This window comes from Leptodactylus fuscus, chromosome 1 (genome assembly GCF_031893055.1).
Source record: "Leptodactylus fuscus isolate aLepFus1 chromosome 1, aLepFus1.hap2, whole genome shotgun sequence".
Taxonomy (NCBI): Eukaryota; Metazoa; Chordata; class Amphibia; order Anura; family Leptodactylidae; genus Leptodactylus; species Leptodactylus fuscus.
The window spans coordinates 359466534-359480848 of NC_134265.1; the positions used below are offsets into that span (position 1 = coordinate 359466534).

General features: G+C 43.8%; 1 protein-coding gene across 2 annotated transcripts in view; it reads right to left on the reverse strand.

Moving 5' to 3' along the window:
• Window positions 1-14315, reverse strand: part of SFXN5 (sideroflexin 5) — a 144771-nt gene that overhangs the window by 27222 nt on the left and 103234 nt on the right. For both annotated transcript variants that reach the window (XM_075261841.1, XM_075261842.1), the window contains one exon: window positions 11118-11235. In XM_075261841.1, coding sequence (XP_075117942.1) covers window positions 11118-11235 — 118 coding nt within the window. The remainder of the gene's footprint in view (window positions 1-11117; window positions 11236-14315) is intronic.

Genomic DNA, 14315 nt, shown 5'->3' on the forward strand with positions numbered 1-14315 from the left:
CGGGTCCATGCCTCCTCTCCTGTGTGTGTGATCATTAGACGTATTCCAGTCACGTAAGGAGGTAAGGATATGTAAATACACTGTATGTAACATTACAATAACAGGAGCACATGTGTGTACCGCCCTGACGCTATACCATAAGTGTGAGCATGTGGCTGGCACTGCCGCCATACTAATAATGCCGCCCCACTCCCGGCTGACATTTGTGCACAGAACCAAATGCTTCCATTTACATTCCTGCATCTTTGTTTACCAGTCTAATAAGTCTGGGCACTTATAATGAAGGGTGGGCAGAGCTCGCTAATAGCTGGTGTCGCCATATCGGAGGAGCGCCAGGGGCTGTATTGTAACAGGGACTATGTGGAAAGATGGTAGGAGAGACTTGTGCTACCAGCTGGCCCGGGCCTACTATTCACAGCCAGGACGCAGATGCTATTTTTGGCCGCTTGAGCAGCAGCTCGTACAGCACGAGTCCTTGTGAATTTCTGTAGTCAGGGCTCATCCATTGGCCACTGTGGCTACATGACATCAGTGCTACTGACAGCTGTTACAGGGCGGACTACTAGCCGGTCATAGCCTATAGCCCGCACCTGCTTGCTGCCACATCAGTATGACTAAAGCTGGGCAGATCTGCAGCAGTCTAGACCTTATCTTTAGCTCCTCAACCGTTTTGAGGCCTCTGCTTGCGGTCACATTCCGGGTATATAAACACTCTTACCCTGCAGAGACGTTGAGAGGCGGTGCAATGCTCCTAAATTATGGTAGAATGTGGCATCACCGGCAGGCAACACAGCAGATGTGGCTGGAGGCACCCGGAGGATCTCGGTAATATTGGGATTGTTAGGATTCACCCCAGAAGGGAGAAGACAGAAGCAATCTGCGGACAGACGCCGACACCCTGCTGGCTGGGAAGGTTGCCCTCTTCTCCCACACTATGAGGTGCACGCAGTACATGGGCTCTTGGCGAGCTTCACTCAGGATCCATCTGTCTGGAGGGCAACCTGCCTGCTCCGAATCTGGACTCTTAACCTCTCTGCTGCCATCAATGGGGGTGACTGCAGCTAAACTTCCTGTCACCTCCTCAGCAATTTGGGCAAAAGGAAGATCAGTTCAGTGATCGTATGAGCAAAACCAAGAAATGACGTACCATGTGTGTACGGAGAGGGAGATATTGTGCTGGATGTTACATCACGTCTATAACTCATAGACCATATGGAGAGACATCCTGGATCCAGCTCTTAAAGGGGCAGTCCAAGAATTGGAGCAACACATGTGGGGGCTGATGGATCTCAGTGGTCACATGAGACTGAAGACTTCCAGAAGTGTCACGAGACTGAGCAGACATTGGTGATAGACGATGGAGCGCCGGGAACATGCAAGTTTGCTTTATGTTTGCTGTTGAGGCGGCCAATTGGTCTCAGCAGTCACATGAGGCTGAAGATTTCCAACATTGACGCATTGGCATGAGACCAAATGGACACTGGAGTACTATGTAAAATTTCAGAGTAGAGACGCCACCGAGTGCTGAGGAACAGAGTGCAGAAAGGTTCCCAACGACTCAATAACTGCAGAGTCCAAACCTCGTCTGGTATTAACATCAGCTCAAATACTGTGCCCGTCGGGAACCTCATAGCCAAACCTTCCATCATCAAGTACAATGCAAAGTGTCGGATGGCGCGGTGTAAAGCACAATACACACTGGACTCCGGAGCAGTGGAAATGTGTTCTGCGGAGTGACAAAACACGTTTCTCTATCTGGAAGTCTGTTGGATAAATCTAGATTTGACGAATGGCAGAACGTTACTTGCTGGACGACATGGTGCTAGCTAGCTGGCGGAGGAGGGGTATCATTATTGGGTTGTTTATTTGGGGATGGCCTAGACCCCTAACTTCCAGTGAAGGAAAATATTATTTCTTCCACAGATCAAGACACAGACCAAGGCATCTTGGACAATTTTCGCTTCCACCTTTGTCAAGGGCATGTCTGTGCCCCAGTATACAAACAAGGTCCAAAAACATATTGGGGAAGCTTGGTGTGGAAGAACTTGACTGACCTGACCTCAACCCCATAAAACACCCAAATTATGAATTAGACCAAAAGTGTTGGGTCCGGTCCTCTAATCCAACATCACTATCTGACCTCACAAACTCATCTCCTGGATGAATGGATAAAAATATCCACAGACACCTTAAAAATGTTGTAGAAGCCTTCCCAGAAAAGTGGAAGAAAGAGGGAATAGCTCCATATTGATGGTTATAGATTCATTATGTGATGTCAGATGGTATGGCGTCCTACTGAAGAGAATTCTATTGTACGCATCCTATAGAGTCGGAGGGTGGCAAGGACAAGGTGGCAAGCAAGGTGTCCTGCAATTCTACGGAGATGGCTCATTCTACTCTATGAACTAATGTGAGACCCTATATAATATACCCTATAAAGGAATTCTGAGACCATAGGGGAGGTCCAATGTTCTGATTCCTCCTCTCTTGGCCAGAGCGGAGAGCAGTTCCAGACATCAACTCTCTCTCGGGAGGACTTGTCCCGTATTACAAAGGCTGGGTTCACATCTGTATAGGTTTATTATTTAAGAGAAGAACTATCATTAGATGGATTCTAATGGTGCCCAACAGACTACACTGAATATAATGGGGTCTGCTATAAGGGCTGTTTGGTGGTCCTATTTTGTCCACCATTTTTGATAGAACCTACAAAGCAAATATGAAAACATCCCAATACTTAGTTTCTGTGGGAACCTCAGCTGATCACTGGGACTGTCCAAGTTGAAGAACATCTGACCACTTGGGTGAATCTTTGGGTGCACGTAGTACCTGCTATGTTCTTGAGGACATCGAATTCACATCTATGTTCACTAGCAGCCCATCCTCATGACTAGAAGGTTCAGTCGGATGTAGAATACTGAACTGAAGAGCAATGTCCCAAACTAGAAGGTTTGGGAAGTCAGGCCTACATTGTCAAAGTCATGGTTGAGGAGATGTAACTGAATGTCATTGGCTATTCGGGATGTCGTCTGGCGATTGATATACACCATATATTCACACTACGTACTAAAAGCAGTCATTTTATGCCATAATCTAAAAGAACCAGCGACTATCTAACATGTGAGAGGAGCTTTGCGTTCTTCCTGCTGGTGTCAGGAGAAAGCTTGACAGCTTGAGGAGAGCGAGTGCTGCATAAAGGACATACACATTAATATCTTATTTTGTTATTGTGATGTAATTGTGACTTGTCCTCATTTACATTAGCAGTCAGACTGCGGAACAGATGGCAAGGTTTAGATGTATTAAATAATCTATGATGCCCGGTGACAGATCTGAGCGAGGAGGAGGTGGTGGTGGGGGGACACAAGGAATCTGCCCTGGAATGTGCGGTGACTTTTACATGGAAATATGGCAACCGTGAAATTCCATCAGTGCAAAGGGTAACGTGATTGGGAGACAACACAAGACCTGGAAATCGCTTGGCCCATCGATACGGTAGAGTCAAAAGGGCCTCCAGTACACAGGCGAATAAGGACTGGAAAACCTGGTTCCTACATTGGCTTGAGCTTGGTCTGGAGACCTGGACTCTTTGATCTACGTTGGTGGGAGTCCCTGCCTCCTCACAGCTCTACTGTCCAGTCCTATATACATTACGGAATGGCAGAGCCATGGGGAGGCAATGAGTCCTAGCATCATTGATCAAAAGGAGTCCTGGTCAGGAAATCTGGTTAAAGTACCAAGGTCTTCCAACCTGTATTTGCTCGTCTGCAGGAGGCCTCAAAGTTCTTCTCGCTTGTTTGCAGTGATGACCCAAGAAACATGCCGACTCTATGGGGTTTGCCGATTACAATACCCTTTGCACCAATGGAATTTCATCATGGCTGCCATCATATTTCCATGTAGAATTTGGGCCAGGAAACGTTTCTGATGGGCAAGAGGCCTAAAGGAATCCTGTCACCAAACCGACCCAGTTATGGACCCACTGGACTAAACATCCTCTCTGCTAAGGGGAGACCTTTGATTCCCATCTCACCTTAGACATAGTCGAAGCAAAACATGTCTAAGGTGTGCGTAGTTGAGCTGTTTTTGTGGTGCCTTTGTGTCATGGTCTCGGTAGTGATCTCCAGACTAGATGTCAGAGCTGTCGCTCAGTAGAGCAGGTCTGAGGACAGACGGCAAGAAAAGAAGGCACCGGGAGGATTGAAACTTGGATTTCTTGGTTAAGCAAATGATATCCAAAGTTTTGAAGGGTCAATTTTTGAATTTAGTTTATTTTGCAACACAGAAGCTACAAGTTCTTTGCTGTTGTTGTAACGACATGGGGGCTTGTTTTTTTGCTTGATGAGTTACATATTGGGCTACCTTTAACTTTTGTTGACTTTTTTTGGTGTGGGGGGATGGAAAAAAACCATCCAATTTTACATTTTAAATTTTGCAATGTGCACTACTCCGCATAAATGTCACCAAATTTATAGCATTTAAAAAAAATCTTTTACTACTTTTGCAGAATAAAGACAGATTTTATACAATATTCTTGTGTTACCTGTAACTTTTTCTGCTGACAGAGCTGTGTGAGGGATTTTTGCAGTGTGAGTTGATACTATGTTGGGGTATATATGACTTTTTGGTTGCTTTTTATGCCAATTTTTGTAGACGACCTAAAAAACAGCAATTGTTTTGTTTTTTTGTTTTTTTTTAAATAGTGCTGACAATATGGGATAAATTATGACCGCATAGCTTTTTCTAGTGTAAACACTTTAGTTAAATGTTATATATTTCAGGTCTCAGTACAGGTTGCAATCACTAGTATAATACACTGTTATACTTCTGCATGGCAGTGTATTATACCTGGCAGGAATCCTTTTAGGCTCTGCCACCAGCAGGATCTACTGGATGGACAAAGAAGGTGGACGGACATGGGGAACGTAAACATGACTATCCACTGGAAACCTGCAATAACAATTAAAGGGTGTTAGGTCGGGGTCACATGGGGTCCGGAATCTGAGGCAGATGTCGCCAAAAAACGGGCAGCTGCGACTGAATGCCAGTGGCAGTTGCTCACCCCGCTCTGGATTAGGCCCAAGAAGCCATTTTGTTAGAATACCTAGATAAAATGTATCAGAGACAAATCAGCTGACTGCTCTGTAATGAACCTAGGACCCAGCAGAACTCTGAATGCTGCTCTGGAGCATAACCGTGAATGATCTTATTACTATCAATCAGTAAATTCTAGAGGTCAGATAACGTCTCTTTGCATCTTCTGTCTGTTACATGGCCGGAAATGCCCCCTTAGCCCAGGATTCGGTTTCATGTTTACTAGTGGAGGTATGTAAACTATCCATATGGCTCCTCTGCCCAGGTGTGAGGGTGACACCGACATGGACGCATTCTTCACACCTAGCCTCTGTAGTCACTGATCGCCTCTCCATAGCTGGAAGCCATTAGGAATCAAAGGAAAATGGGATGACATCTGACAGCCCAGGCTAAACACCTTGCCCTTAACCATTGGGGAGAGGGTCTTGAAAGCAGCACTTAAAGGCACTTGATAAGACAGAAGCATTTTTCCGGTACTTGAAAATTGTTCTTTTGTCAACAGATTGAGAAACGTTGCTTGTGAGAAAGTGTCACTTATGTGGAAGGGTTCGGAGGCAGTAGAGCTATGGGGCACGGTGCATGTGTGCAGCTGGCGTCCGCGTCCTCTCTGCTACACCTGGCTCTAGTGTCTACTTCCTTTTCCCTTTAGCATCACTTAAAGCTAAGGAGTTATGGTGTATTATCCTGCACAGATTAGAAGATTATAGTGCAGAGGTTAATGATGGCGTTTACGCCAGCGTCCTATTTAGGGATCGCTCTACCTGACAAGACAGGGTACAAGGTGCATCCGGAAATGGCGCTAATGAGATATCGAGCCACACGTGTCTCCGAAGACAAGGGGAGGTCAACGTAACATACTCTAGTGCGGACCTAGACATCCTATCTGTAAGGGTGCTGAGATAATCCCTGGATAGGCTACGGGGAGCGGCGATGCTATATTATTATATTACTGGTCATGCTAGTCGTACATAAAAGAAGGGAACTGGCCAAGAAGGGTTTGCCAGATAGTCCCATAGATGTTCAATTGTGACCAGACAAGACCAAGAAGTGTTGTAATCTGGTGGAGACATTCCTCGGGAACCCTGGTTTGGGGCGGCCATTATCCTGCTGATACCAGTGGTCCGCCTTGCCACTGGAGGCAACACATGTGGCAGTGTCAGGTTGTCTTGTACATATCACATGTCCTTGTAGGACTATTAGTGGTGACTGACTGTCCTATGTGATGGCGCCCACATCATCACACCAGCAGGGGGCAGCGTGTCACTCCACAGCAAGTACTCATCGTGAAGTCTCCATACTCCAACCCGTCCATTAAAGGCTCTCAAACAGAACCTGGATTTGTCGCTAGAGACAATGCGGCTCCAGCCTGTAGCAGACTAGGTTTCTCATACACAACACCACTGGTGATGAAGGAGGTGGTGGCTGGACACGGATATTTCCTTCTGCTAAGAACCTGTTGAAGGATCGAACAAGGTCTAAGCTGTCCAAAGCCACTATGTCATGTTCGTATAACCTCATGTAGCCACGGCTCCAAACATCTCCTAGCAGCAAGGTCAGATACGGGATTACCTTTCCTCTTACTGCAGCCATAAGAAAGGCGTTGACCTTGTTCTTGATACAGGTGAAGGTCCTAGAGGTGTTTCCTGCATCTTTGGACAATTATGGCCGATTCAGCCTGTCCCAATGTAAAGACGGAAACTTGTATAGAAGGTAAAGATGAGTAGGCTACAAAAAGCATCAACCAAAAGTTGTCTTCACCGCCCCACTATCGCAATCTGTAAACCACATGGTTAGCAATTTGTGCTTGGACGGCCCTTCGAGTATAGACTGTCAGCATCCCCATACTCCACAAGTATAGGTAATGGGCCATACTTCTCAATAGAAGTCCGGAACTCTTCTGTCTATATACACGCCAAAACCGTATGCATCAGGAAGAACAGAAAAATACAACCCCTTCTATATTTTAGACAAATGTGCCCCAGAATTTTGGTGCATGGGAAATTGGGGCCAGAATTTTGGTGCATGGGAAATTGAGGCCAGAATTTAGGTGCATGGGAAATTGAGGCCAGAATTTTGGTGCATGGGAAATTGAGGCCAGAATTTTGGTGTATGGGAAATTGAGGCCAGAATTTTGGCTGGTCGAAAGGGAGACATATTTCTAAATAGGTCTAAAACTATGAACAGGATTCATAGTTTTAGATGGTGCTTAGTTGAACAGTGTTGAAAAATGTGCCCCAATGTTCCGGGCAAGGCCCTCTGACCAGAACTGTAGGGATCATCAACCAGTACCTGACCGCACTAAACCAATACAACATGGTATCTGTGGTGTGACTGGGGCCCGCCAGCGACCCCCGATGCAGTTCTACTGTGAAGTGTCATTTCATTAAGGCGTCAGCCTTTTAACTGTGGACACATTTCACCCTCGGCAGCTCGGCTAATTATTGACAGTTGGTGAAGAGGAGATTTCACTTTTTCCTCCTGTTAAACTGCATCTAATTAGTAATTACTGGTTCACTGTCATCTCCTGAAATAATCCCACCGCACATTGCCTCATTAACCTTTTGCTGTTTTTGACTTGGTCCTGCCAAGCAATATAAGGGCTGGAGAAGATCTAGAAATAATACCGAGGATCTCCATCCTGGTGTGAAGCGAGAGATGTGAAAAGGACGAGAGACATGGCGGGAACTAAGCACAGGTTGTCAGCATTCCCACTCACGTTGCAATCCTGTCCAGGGCCACCAGTCGACATGTAATGCCATGATGGCCAGCGGGATCTAATAGTGATGGGAAGGCTGAGTGACCAGGCGCCGTAATGCTGAGGCATCAGGCAGCTGTGGTGAGGAAAATCATTGGATATGGGATGGAATTTAGAACATACTACCTAAAATGGTAATACATGGGCAGGATGTAGACCAAACCCAATGTAAGAGTCAGGTCACACACCAATCATCCTTACAGAGAGGTTGGATGTGTCCAATGTTTTGAGACATGGTATGCAATGTTTGAGGCCCCATACCATAAGATGACCAGAGATATACCATCTAAAGATATGTTCACACTTCCATTCGAGCCTCCGGCACAGAGTCTAAAATTGAGAACCAAAAATTCTGCAAACCCATCTTTTTTTTATTTCATTTTTCTTTTTCCAACGGAGTACATTATAGTCAACAAGGTCCCTCGGAATCCAATCGTGTCAGTCGGATGGAAACGGAAAAAAAAACTGAACCAAAACAACGCAAGTGTGATCCCACCCTATTACTTTGGCTACATGGCTGGGATCTAACGTGGTGGAGCTGCACCGCACAACTCGAGGATATACTGTAGAAAGGTCATGTTCAGAGATGACAGACGTCCTTGGATAAATCTGTGCAAGGCGGCTTATGATAAATATAATGTGAAGTTGCTCTAGCTCCATCTTTTGAAGATCAATGCCTAGTTGCCCTGAAACCTAGTGGCATCATCTGAGATTAACATCAAGGATGAACATCTTTCAGAAGGTAGAGACACCCATCATGGTCGCTCAACAGTGCGAAGGAAGGTACTGGCGGGCTGAATGCCAGGTTATAGACGTGACTGACCATGCCTGTCCGCCATTTATGAAGGCGTTGGAGTCAAAGAAGGCTGTGAAGAAATGGAGTCAGAGTCCGAGTCATGCTTTGGCCTACCGACTCCCCAGCCCTGGTGTAGGGTCTTAGCTTTCCCTTTTCCACCATATTTTCATATTCTTTTCCTAGAATCCTTAAAAAAAATTGGATAGCACAAAATTCTATTCAACATATCAAATGGAAGATATTGGGTTGTAGGTTGATGGTGGAGGGACAAAGGGTTGGGCAGTCCGAGCCATGTCCTCTTGAGGTTAACCCTTGAATGAATCAAATTTGTGGACTCGTGGCAATTGAAAATTAAAATTGCACGAGAAGCGTGAGATGAATTAAAAAAAAAAGCGGAGAAAACAGAGGGAAAAACACTTGTTTTGTTCTTGGATGTAGATTGATTCCTCCTCAGTGCAGCAGTCTCATTAATTCTCAAATGTTGTTATTAATCATTTCGCTAATCATAAAATCAGTGATGGCCATATGACCTCAGACTGTGGTAATAGAGCCAACACAGACTGAACGTACTGATGGAAGAGTACATTTGTACGACATAGATAGAATAAGAAAATACAAAAAAAAAAAAATTAAATTAAAAAAAAAGAAAAAAGCTCTAATTGCATCTGGGCACTTGGCATTCCCGGCACATTTGAGGGAGCTCAGGGCTCTTGGCCACAGAATTCTTGGCGAGCTCGACGAGACAAAGTGAATTCACATGATGTTGTTGGGTAGCTGACACCAACGTTAAAGGGAAAAAGACAGCTCGAAGAGAACAGTAACGGGGCGGGAGAAAAGTGGCAACGTCTGGCCGGCCCACGGGGCAAGAGCAGGTGTCACTTGCTTACTGATGCCTTCATGGAAAATGATGACTCCGCTACAAAGTAACCATTCAATTAATTATACCGCAACCTTCGTTAACGAGAAGAAAACAAACCAAATGTTTTTGTCCTTTAATTTTTTTTAATTTTTTTTTACGTAATTGAAATATGGACAGAAAAGGCTCTAGATAGAAAGACATTACATAAATGACCAAGACAGTGATGAGCCCCGCCACCTACCAGCGGCTAGAATGTGTGTATCCATTAACAGGCGAGGAGGCAATGGTTAACCCGTCCCCGTTCTTTGTGAATAGTTCTCATAACAGGCTGGAATATCAATTGAAAGCTGTTTAAAGGCCAAATCCATTTGTAAATGATTGTGCATAATTAAAATAAATGTGTTTTCTGTTGCAAATTGCCGAAGTAATTGGAGCTATGTGGTGACGATATCCGAGATGGAAAGTGAACGTGTGGGGTAGACGCCCACACTATACTTAATGTAAGTCAAAGGGCAGATATTTGGATGGGTCGCAGATTTTCCCACTTTTTTGTGTGGAAGGTGATGTTACATTAGAGTATAAAGGATTTTAGACATAATATGAGTTGCCCTGGTGCAGGTACCATGATCTATACTGACAAGGGGCAAGAACAAAAACAGTAGTCTACAGATGGGTGTCTATTCCTGTTTGGTTGAAATGTATCGTCATTGGACACATCCAACCTCTCTTTAAGGATGATTGGTGTGTGACCTGACTCTCATTGGCTTTGGTCTACATCTTGCCCATGTTTCAAGACTCCTTAATAGGTAAGACAATGATTAAGGACGCGTTGACATATATACGTTGTCTGTTTCCGTTTCCCTTTAGAATGGTGCATACAAGTTTAATGGAAATTGATGCCGAACCAGATCCACAATAAGATGTTGGGACAGTTCTCTGCAGTAGTTGTACCTAAAAAAACGCCATAGAGTTTTCCTGTGCAGTTCTCGGACAGATCCGTCACTGTGAATGGAGTGACCCACGTACGCATCCACTTTTTTTTTTGTTAATACCCAGTTTATCTAGATAGCCATCAGTTATCTAGACTCTTTCAGAAACTGAGGGTCCCTGCACTATGAAGAGTGTGATCATTCACAAGTAACCAACTTGTGGAAGAGAAAAGTGCTAGAAATGAGAGTATCATATTTATTTTGCTCATTGGACAGGGCCAGAATGGGTGACTTTGCAGGACGTTAGCTGTGATATACCGTGGCAGTGAAGTGATTGGTAAAGTCTGCCAATAACCACCATTACCTTTAGTCACCAGGGGTACCGGGAAGAGGCAAGTAGCAGCCAGTACCTGACCATCTGACGCAATGGCTAGTAATAGGAAGCTGAAAAGAGCCAAAAACCATAGGTCTAGCGTTTAGGTTGTGTAGGGAGCAGTGGTTACATGAGAACATGAACACACATGATGAATAGGCTCCAGATGGCCAAGACAGACCATCAGTAGAAAGGATTTTATGATTCCATAGTATCCTTGTCCACCATCCAGATACAAATGATGCCTTCATTACTGCCCACACCATTCCCAGAAGTGGCTTATACCTTTCACAGATTGAGTAAGCACTTACCTCAGACATCTGGGGGAAGAGACTGATGGCTAAAGGGAGAGCCAGTCCAAAGGCAGCAAGGCACACAAGGCTATGCACGGGGAGGATCAGTCTTGGGTATGTTCGCAGCAATGATGTCCTGTAAGACACAGGGAGTTAAAACAGGGAAAGTTAACATAAGGGAAATATACTTCTTCCAACACAACAATGGCCAATCATTACACAGATCATTCCAAACTACACAAATGTAATATTCTCAATAGTGGGATTATTACAAAGGTTGACTTACATCAGAGTATTTTCAATAACTGAGTTACAACCTCTATGGCTGAGATGTCAGATGCTAATATGTTATTACAATAACGCATACTCTTGGCAAAAATCTTGGCCTTTGGGGCAACACGGTGGCTCAGTGGTTAACACTGTAGCCTTGCAGCGCTGGAGTCCTGGGTTCGAATCTCACCAGGAACAACATCTGCAAGGAGTTTGTATGTTCTCCCCATGTTTGCGTGAATTTCCTCCCATTCTACAAAGACATACTGATAGGAAAAAAAAAAAGTACATTGTGATCCCTATATGGGGCTCACAATCTACATTAAAAAACAATCTTGGCCTTCAAAAAGATTAATGGACCACACAAAGAAACCTGACCACCTCTATAGGATACTCCAATAATCCCGACCCAACAACCCCAATTATTATTATGTAGAATTATATTAATACTGCAGACAACGTTTCAGAATTTCCCAATACTTCCATAGTCGCTTTCGATACATTCTACAATAGGGATATCATTGTGACATGCCCGTAAATTTTTTCCTCCGAACATTCATCCCATCCACCTGAGTTTGTGCTTGGCCAGTTTTCGATACGTAGCCAGATATAAGTCGATAAAAGACTCTTTTGGTGGGGACTGATCTCTCACAAAGCGGGAGCTAAGATGAAATCCAAAATGTTAGGTTCTGTCTACGAACGCTGTGGTCACTCACAAACACATTATTTGGCCAGTCCTCCCGAGATCAGTGGATTCAGCCTATTCTGAACTTTTAGCTTCTACTATTCTACATCATGTAGAAAACAGAAACTTTAAAGCGGACTTTCGACTCTTGGTCACCATGTGAATGAGTTCCTTCAGAATCTTTTGAGTTGATTTCGACTCTTGGTCGCATGATGTTGTTCTTTCCGCGGTTGGTTTTATTAAGAATATCAAAAATACATCTGGAAATATTAAGTAGAACCATTTTTAGGACATCAATTGGAAGAAGACTATGGGAAGACGGGACCGTGTAACAAAGTCAGACGAGAATATTCATATGGGAAGCCTTCTTGCTCGATGATGAGATAATGTGAAGGACGTTATTGGATCAAAAAAGTTGTTAACAATAAATCTGAGAAAAAGCTCCCTGATTTCCACATAAAAATATATTATTTAATAATCAGGTTTTTTTGCTATTTTTTTTCGGAGTAGGGAACTACTAAGGATTAGAATATCAGCTGATAGTAATCCAAAAATTCTCAGGTATCCTTCTATTTTTGCTGTATACATGAATGCTGGGTAAGGAACACGCATATAAGACGTGCTCTAGCTCCACCATTTGGATCGTTGCTCTCCATAGATCAATGCATGGTCGTCATAAAACCAAATAGCATAATAGCCAAACCGAAAGGAGGGGAGACCCAGTAACAAAATACATGCAAAAAGTTACAGCAAGATTCCGAGCACAGTTTGAAAACCCAAAACACTGACTGTGTGAATAAGTGTTTAGCCTTCTTGTTACATCGAATCTGTATCCTGGAAGTGAATTTTATTACCGTATATACTCGAGTATAAGCCAACCCGAATATAAGCCAGGGCCCCTAATTTTACCACAAAAAACTGGGAAAATTTATTGACTTGAGTATAAGCCGAGGGGGGAAATGCAGCAGCTACTGGAAAATTTAAAAAATTAAAATGGTCGGAGTTTTTGGATGCAGGAGATGCTGGGTGCTGGGGAAGGGGAGGGAGTGTTTTGGTTGTCTGTCCGCCCCTTCCCTGAGCTTGAGGACTGTTTTTTTTTTCCCCCACTTGAAATTCAGCCTGGCTGACTATAGGGTATCTGCAGTGCTCCTATTAACCCCTTCCTGATGGAATAGGAGCACTGCAGATCCCCTATATTCAGTAGACCAGGCACTGTCAGACACAGGGATACCTAATGTGTATGTGTTTCAGTCATTTTCTACTTTTATATGTTTTTTGTTTTTTTTTATTGACTCGAGTATAAGCCAAGGGGGCTTTTTCAGCACAAAAATTGTGCTGAAAAATGCGGCTTATACTTGAGTATATAAGGTAATTCATTGTTAAAAATAAAAAAATAAAAAATTACAAAACAAAATAATAAAAAAATAAAACAAAAAAAAAAACCCTTCTCAGACTTCTCAAAATTGGACAGATTTGGTAAGTGTGAATTTTTTATTTATTTATTTTTTGCTCCATTTTTTTTCTCTTCTCCTGACTCGGATAATTTATGGTAAAAGGATGAGGAGTTACAGGTGACGCTCGGCGTAGTGGAAGAACAGTAGAAGAGGCGATGACTAAACCTTACAACAGTCCCCTCGCTCAGATGGCTCTATCTGTAAATTAAGTCATATTTTTAATGGAGTGGTAGCCGTCCCCTTCTTAACACCAAATCTTGGCAGATACCCATGAAGGTTTTTTTTTTTTTTTTTTTTCCAGGCGTCTCAATGCCTTGGGGCTCTTTGTGAAGATGACTGAACCCAACAGATAATTTCTGTCTATCTTGTGCGGCCATCAATAGACCAATTGGTTCCCCTAATTAACAGTTATCGCTCATTAGTTGGAGGGAATAAGTTTTGGTTGCAGGGTGTCTGCTTCCTATATGCATGTGTACAAAGAAAAAATGGATGTGAGAGCGAGTCACTTAATGACTTCAGTAAGCGAACATTCAAATGAGGCCCTAAGGGCTGCGACTTACCAATGGAACAGGAGGGCTGAGCCAACCCTGGCTTTGTCTGATAAAACTTCACCATGATCCAGAGCCGGGGATGTGTTGGAACACCTACGCAGGAAGTAGCACGAGCGATCAGAGCTAGCGTGAAAGTGTGTCAGCGACAGCGAGGTGACAGGTACAAGAGATTACACAGCTCGCTCTCTATGCATGGGCCAGATTGCCAGTTTTAATGATGGTGTAAGGTTCATTTTATTTTCTCTCAGGTAGAAAA